At 36.1% G+C, this 8,284-nt stretch overlaps 1 protein-coding gene across 1 annotated transcript; it reads left to right on the top strand.

Moving 5' to 3' along the window:
* Nucleotides 1-542: 542 nt before the first annotated feature.
* On the top strand, nt 543-6,222 carry DYX1C1 (dyslexia susceptibility 1 candidate 1; the record flags this gene model as incomplete). The annotated part of the gene is made up of 8 exons (XM_009078636.1): nt 543-690; nt 1,086-1,219; nt 1,515-1,755; nt 2,496-2,641; nt 3,224-3,333; nt 4,036-4,189; nt 5,167-5,272; nt 6,113-6,222. Coding segments are annotated over 8 exons (1,149 nt in total), but the record flags the coding sequence as incomplete, so codon positions are not given.
* Nucleotides 6,223-8,284: the final 2,062 nt, after the last annotated feature.

Below are 8,284 nucleotides of genomic sequence, written 5' to 3' on the forward strand. Positions count from 1 at the left end.
ACAGGAGGTTGGAGTCAGGTGGGGGTTGGTCTCTTCTCCCAGGCAACCAGCAGCAGGACAAGAGGGCACAGACTCAAGCTCTGCCAGGGGAGGGTTAGGTTGGATATTAGCAAGAGATTTTTTTTACAGAAATAGTATTTAGACATTGGAATGTGCTGCCCAGGGAGGTGATGGATTCACCATCCCTGGAGGTTTTCAAGATGAGACTGGATGTGGCACTTAGTGCCATGGTCTAGTAACCACAGTAGGGTTGGACTCAATGATCCTTGAGGTCTCTTCCAACCTGGCTGATTCTATGATTCTGTGACTGAATCATACACATCTGCTTACACTGCAAATAATAATCCTAAACCTGAGGCCCATGGCTTCCGTTTTTATTTTAAATTTCTTTAATAAAGTATATAAACTCCATATTGGACACTAAGCAAATTACTTCTGTCAATAATACATGTTTCCTGATGTTTACTGTATGTTTGTGCTGTTTTGAATACATGAGACTTAATTTAAAATGGCAAATGTTAGTACAAATTATGTTTTTATAGGTGAGCATCCCTCCCTTTTTATTTGAGGCTGTTTTATATGCTCCTATTGATGACACAAATAGCACAGCAAAGATTGGAAATGGAAGCATTTTCTTCACTTTGTATAAAAAAGAAGCAGCCATGTGGGATTCCCTAACTCTAGAAAATGGTAAGTTGTCTACTCTGAAAGTTAGATTGTGTGTAAGAAACTGATAGTGTGCCAACAACCTGCAGACTGTAATAAGCAATGTGAAACTTCTGCTGGTAGGTGTCTGCTCAGTTAAACCTTGTTAAAAACAGAAAGTGTGTGAGAACAAAGAACAACTACTGGTTCTAGTGTGTATAAGCCTCAATGTTTCTTATAAAACTTACATTATGTGTGTAAGCAAATATTAACTTTTCTCTTTTAGAAATGGGTTTGATAGAGACTGCTTTGTGGAACTGGAACCATGTTGCATTTTCTCAGACAAAGTAGCAGAAGGAATCCTGTTTTTATGAATATGATACATGGCAGTAGAACTTCAGGCCTAAATAACCAAAACAATTTTTATTTATTTTTTTAAGCTGACAAGGAGAAACTGCAATATATAAGAGAGAATGCTGTTCTAAAAGCCCATGAAAAGGCAAAACAGGAGACAGAAGCAAAAAAAGTTACAAAACAGGAACACAAAAAATATGCTCTGGAGGCCACAATGAAGGTAGGTTTATGAGGAGCTCTACAGGATACATACATGCAAGCAACTACCAACTAATCTGGCAGCTGCTTGGTTAAATGTACTTTAAAAGATATGAAAAGTACTCATTTTTATTCTAGTGGTGATGAACCCTGTTATTTCTTTGCACTTGAAACATATTCATTAACTCTCCTTGTACAGTCATGTTGTAGATGACACTATGCTTGGGCTATGAAACTTGGGAAAGAATGTTAAGTTTTACTTAGTCAACTCACTATTATTACATGTCACATACCTCATAGTTTTTTTGTTCAAACAGCTAGAAGAAGCAGAAAGAAAAAGAATTGAAGATCTTAAAGAAAAGGAGCGGCAGAAAGTCACTAAAGAGTTGGAGTTATGGAGAAACCAGCAAAAAGATTCTGATAAATACAAGAGCATACAAAAAGAAGGGGAATCACTTCAAGAAATGGAGCAACTAAAAGAGAGGAAAAATGAACAAATGAACAAAACCAAGATTCCTAATGAAGGAACTTCTAAGACCAGTCTCAAACCCACTAAAGGTTCTATTATTGAACTGTACTTTATAGTTCTTTAAATTTGTAATTTTATTCCTAGATGTTTCTGATTTATCATTTATCTTCGTCTCCACCATACTGAACTAATTCTTTTAGTCTGCAGTTATTTTAGAATCTTTATTTGCAGGCAATTTGTTGAGCTAAAGCATGTGAGTTCTTAGCTGTTATTTAAGTCTCTGGAAATACAAGGGTGGGTTTTGTTCTAAGCTTTAGACAAGTAAACCAGAAAGCCTTTCCAACAGTGTAATGCAGACTTTCTGGGGGTGGAGTTCATGTTACCCAAAGTTACCTAACTGCTGGGTTTCACAGAAATATGCAATCTCCTTTTGCTCTCTCTATCCTATGTCTTGGCTCCATGGAGAGCCAATTCAGGGAGCTAAAACAACAGAAAGTATTTAATTTCTTGTTTGTTTGCATTGATAGGTTTTTAGCTCTTGTGGCTGCCCTGTCAGAGCATCATGTAAGTGACAGAGATAGAGGTGTAAGGGGAGTTGAAGTTCATTTGTGACAGATGCTGCATCATACCATTTATTTACTGGCCACATTAAGAAGAAACATTGTTTGAACTTGTTCAAAAGAACAAGTCTAAACCTTTCTCAAGCTATTAGAGGTTTAATTCTAATGTGCCACATTTCTAAATCCGGTTTACTTTGGATTTTGGTGGAAAACCAGAAAAATCTCTTTTGTTTCATTTTTCATTTCTAGTACTGCAATTCTTTTGACAGGTCATGGTTCCTGTAGTATGTTTTCACAACATTCAAAGGAAGAACAGTTACCACCTCCTCGATCTGCTGCTACAATTCAAGTCAATTTCACCCCAAGAGTTTTTCCTACAGCTCTGCGAGAATCTCGTGTCGCAGAAGAGGAAGAGGTAAGGTGCTGGATTATTTATCTGTATTCAGTAAGTTGACAAAAATGGTACCTGTGCCATTGAATGCTACCTGTGCAATGATGTTCTTATCTTCCAAGGCAGGTAGTCTTATTTAAATTAAGATATAAAGAAACAATTTCAAATAAAAATTATTTTCACCATGGGATTGTGCAGATTAATAGATAGAATGTTCCTGTTTTGGGAGGAGGAAAAAAAGGCAGCAATGTTAATTCAATTCCTTGAAGTACAAAATTTGAAGTGTCTTTTCTATTTAGGATTCTTTAAGTTCTGTCTTAAAAAGAAGCTCACAGTTAGCTCTTTTGAGCTCAGTTGAATAAACACAAAGTCATTTTAGGAAGATCCAAACCAAACAAAAGTGTATTACTGATGCAGTAACTGGACTTGTCATGGTAATAAAGTATTTGGGGAAACTGAAGTTTTTCATATCTGACATTAAATATTTTTTTTTCTATCCAAAACAGAATCCTTTTGATAGGAATGAGGGGAGAGATGAAAATAAAATCCTTTTTTGGATTTGAATTTTTCCTTCAGAAATAATACTTGCACGTTTTCTATTTACAGTGGCTACGTAAACAAGCAGAAGCTCGAAAAACAGTAAATGATGATTTGTCTGAGCTGGAAGACTTAAAAGAAGAGGAAAAGAATCCAGATTGGTTAAAGGACAAAGGAAAGTAAGTTAGATTACACTTGAAGATGTATTAAAAATTAATTAGCTTTATGGTGTTTGTCTAGTGTTTAGTTCAGATATTTTCTGTTTATTCACAGATGGTGAATGCCTAGAGTTGTAATAGAGATTTTATTGACAGCTTATGTGGTTTGAATCTGATAAACTTATGAGGTGCAATTGTTGAAGCTCATGATGAACAAAATCACTAAGCACATCATGCATATCCTTCTTTGAGGACAGTTGAGGCAGTGCACTATTATGCCTAGGTGGATTTTCTCACATTTGTACTTTTTAGTGAGAGGTTAAACATGTGTCTAAAACAAACTTTAGGAATTTGATAAAAATGCTGGTTTGTTTGTAGAGCTGTGCCAGACAGAAAGGTTTGCTTGGGCAGTCACAATCAGATATACAAAGCTTTCAAAATCAGTCGTGTGTCTGCATAAACGTGTCCACCTCTTACAGCCCTTCACTGCCTGTGGGCAGGGACTGTTTTTGTGAAGCTCTGTGTCTGTGCTGTATTGTCAGCATCAAGTTGGACTGACCCTCAGCTATGTTCCTCTCAGAAAAGGCTATACATGGGCATTTCCTAGGAAAAGCTGCTAAAACTTCAAATTTTTGCAAATGAATTCTTAACAACAAGTAGGTATTTATTCTGTATAAATCACCTTCTTTAAAGTGCATGTTTCACTTTTTGTTTTATTCTTAGCAAAATGTTTGCCACAGGAAATTATCTTGCTGCTGTGAACGCATATAACCTTGCAGTGAGGCTGAACAATAAGCTTCCCCTGCTGTACCTGAATCGTGCTGCTTGCCACCTCAAACTGAGAAATTTGCATAAAGCTATTGAGGATTCCTCTAAGGTATAAAAACACAGGATCTCAGACTGTCACCTTATACACAATCTGTGATTTATTACTGTGATGTTTCTGTTTTAAGCAGATCTGTTAATACATATTAGTGCGATTTGAAATAAAAATTGATATAACAAAGCTGTGGTGAAATACTAAAATTTGATAGTGTTTAATGAACTTTCAGAAATTTAAAGCAAAAGGAAATAAAAAAACCCTGAACCATGCTTTGACATATTTAGGACTAGTGGCCATATGTTGATTAGTACATGTTTACAGATAAAAATATTGTAGCAATATATACACTTGAAAAAACCCACAACTTTGAAAAGAAAAGAAATTATACACAGGTACCTTTTCCATTTTGTTGTGATGTGCTTCATTTGATGGGAAGGAATTAAGAGGTGCTGGTGATGAGCAGGATGCCTTAAAAAACCCCAACAAACCAGATAATTTTAAGAAGAGCTGTATCACCTTGGTGTTTTAGCAGCCTTTATTTGTGCCACGGGAGGACTGATATCAAATAGCATCTGAATAATGTGGAGAAAGTTTTCCCAGAATTATTTTTTGAACTAATAAGTACTTGAGTCTTTGAACTTGATTATCTGGGGTTTTTTTCTAGTCACTACTACTGAAGCATGTATTTTAGGACTGCCTTTTTTCCTGATAGCATGGTATGTAATATTGTGTATGAAAACAGAACACAATATTTGACTCTAATAAACATTTAACACAGTATTTGTCAGCTTTCAGCCATGACAGTGCAACTGCAGTTAGCAAACTGGGGTGACAGATACAAATATTACTGACTAGATTCACAAGGCATAGAGTTAAATTTGAACAGTTATTTCCTATTTCTATTTGAATAGTTATTATGTTACTGTATAATAATAATAATTAGGTGATAGAAGTGTGTGTAATTTAGAAAAAAAACCCCCAAATTATGGTAAGTCTACTTATAAATGGTTTGTGTGTTCTCATTTGTCAAGGCACTAGAACTGTTGACACCACCTGTTCCTGATAATGCGAGTGCTCGAGCGAAGGCATATGTGAGACGTGGGACAGCATTTTGTCAGCTGGAATTATACACTGAGGGTGAGACCTTGATTTTCTGAAAAGATGCACATGAATTTGTAGTGACATGCAAGTAATTCTGTTTAGCTCAGTGAGACTGCTCACAGCTTTGTTTTCAGGAGGGACTTCAAAGGAGGCCTGTACAATCTATGTCTCTATTTGTTATGAACCTTTATACCACATTCCTTAATTAATTTTTCGTTTAATTTACTGGCTAATTGCAAATCCACTTGAAAAATCTTTGCAAGTTTGAGAAAATAGATTGTATTTCATTGAACAAATTAAAGTAATGAGAAATATTTCTGAAATATTTGTGAAGTGCTTAGTGACATCTTTTCAAAATGAGGTATGAAACCCCTATTGATGAGCAAAATGATTCATCAAGTATGTGTTGTTTGTGTGAAAATACCTGAATTAAGTACCAGATTAGTTTCATGAAACAAATTTACAAGTGAAAGCTGATAATACAAACTGAAGAATATGCGAAGTGTCAGTGTTGAAGTACAAAGCTTTGGCCACTGTTTAACTTTTCCTACCTATGACTCACTTTGTCATTCCCTTACAGCTACATTAGCACTTGGAAACCTTATAAAAAAAAGACATTAAAACAAGATTTTACTTGCTGTACTCATGATTTGCCCTCTGCCCCCCCTGCCTCCCCCAAGCTCTAGTATTCACAGTTCATGTCTTATTTACTGACAAAAGGTGAACCTAGTGTCATTCTGATTCCATCTTGCTCAAGAGCAAAACATCAGATCAGTACTTGATGCATATGACTAGGGAACAGTTATTTCCAGGGAGTTGCTAAGGAGGATGCTCTTGCATTATTGATTGACATTCTTATTGATATATCTGTATTAGGTCTCCAGGATTATGAAGCAGCTCTCAAGATTGATCCTAAAAATAAAAGTGTAGAAAAAGATGCTGAGAAGATTCGACACCTAATTCAAGGAACAATGCAAGATTATTAATTTTAAAAAAAATTGAATAAAGAAACTTTTTTGCCAGGGATGCATTTTGAGGACATGGGAAGGAATCTTAGTTCTCTTCAGCGTGTGTTAACTAGATATTTATGCTTCACTTCGAACACCTACAGAATTGGTAAAAGATTGGAGATACAAATTACTATTTTGGGGAAGTACAGTATTATAACAAACATGATTAGATCTATTTTATGTCATTTTCATACAAAGTTGTCATACTTTTGCTTTTTGTTAGCACTTGTATTACCCTGAGAATCTGAAACACTGGACTTGAAGTGGTTCTGTTTGTTTGTTTGTTTGTTCTTTCCAAACTGTGACCATTTCAATTACTCTTCTTTCAGTGGCAGTTTTAGCAGACTTGTGAATTTTCCACATCAGTCTGTTTCCTGAATACCCTTTATGACTGATTTCTGTCTTTATAATAAAACATTTATGATGCAGGTATGTGTTATTCTGTGGATATTTTATACTCTTGGAACAGGGAGAAGGTGGCAGGCATTGCTTCCAGTTGCTTTAGTTAGAGCCTTGAGTGGAGAGCTTAGGTGAGTCAGAAATACCTGAGGTAGCTGCTGTCCTGGCCTTGCTACAGATACCTACTGCACTGCACTGGAAGAGGCTAAAAATACTCCTTTTTATAGCAGTTTTAGAGCAGTGGGAAAGAGGGCAGTGCAGGAACTTCAGTGCCGTGGTTGAGTGTGAGGCTGTACTTGCCAAAATACAGCTATTTTCTCTCACATAATTACTGAGGGGAAGTGAGGGCTAAGGAGGAGGGACACTGGCTGTGGGAGAAAGAAAATACAAAGAAGCAGGTGTGTCCTGGGTTGCAGTGTGTGGGTAGCCAATGGTATGTATTCTATTGTCTATAGAAGCAGTGCCCTCTTTAAAAGTTAGGGAAGTAAATGTACTTGGTGGCATGAACAGTATCTGCCTGTTTCATCTGATTATATTAGGAGCAAGTGGATGTTAAACTTGAGACTTCAATATCTGAGCTGACAGTGTGTACACCATATCCAAATTATATGCTTTATGTTGGTATTAGTGTCCCAAGATGTAGGAATGTTGGAAACTGACTTTTAAAACCAGGAAACACTTCAATGAAAACAAGTAAACCTTCAGGTCAATTTCTCTTGCACTTAACTTTTAGAAAAAGTTGGAGTTCCACATTCATGAAACCAGTTTCAAAAGGTTTTATGGGTTTAGGTCTGATTGAGAGAAGTGTATCATCAAATGGGCTACATCCTTTTTGATAAATCTTATATTCAATCTGTCTTATTCAGCCTTTCAACTAACAGAGCAAAGCTTTTCAAATTTGTTAAACATTTGTGGTCAGAGCAAATGTTGCTCAAGATGTATATTGAAATACATACATGGTGGAGAGTGAGGAACTTCACACTTTGGCCTTATTTAGTAAACTGTGGACAGTGATAATTTGTCTCATGATGACTGTGGAGGATAGTAGAATTTGGAATTTGCAGCAATTTCTGCATTAGCGATAATCTTGAACATAGAAAATAATGTGTGGCAGAAATAATTAGTATGGATAATAAAAATATGAATGAGAGTCAGAATATAGTGAGGCTTCGTGGATGATTTTAGTTTTGACTTCCCTTTGTGTACTATACAGATATAGGAAAAAATAGAGCCCTAAAGAAACACCCAAGTGACTCTGTTTCTTTGTTCAAGTTCACATCTGCATTTTTGGTTTTGTTTTTTAATCTCTGTAGGGAGTGAGTAACATATGACAGATACTCCTTAGTATGTTTATGGAAAGTGCTGTATTGATGACCATGTGGTAAAACTGCACCTCCTTTAGTTTTGCTGAGCAAGCCATTTGCAACCTGCTGTTCTTAGAGGTGCACTGAAATCTTCCTTCTTAGTCATGTAAGATGTGAAGAAAACGTTGAAGTTGCTAGCTTAGATAAAATTTGAGTAAGAAATTCTGACTTTACTAATGAGGCCTGTTGTTGTCTCCCATTTATTTTATGCTCCAGTATTTAAAGCATTGTTGGGGCCTAAATTTCTGGGGTTTGTGTGTACTGTGCCTGTTGAT

Source organism: Acanthisitta chloris, unplaced genomic scaffold (assembly GCF_000695815.1).
Source record: "Acanthisitta chloris isolate BGI_N310 unplaced genomic scaffold, ASM69581v1 scaffold38207, whole genome shotgun sequence".
Classification (NCBI taxonomy): Eukaryota; Metazoa; Chordata; class Aves; order Passeriformes; family Acanthisittidae; genus Acanthisitta; species Acanthisitta chloris.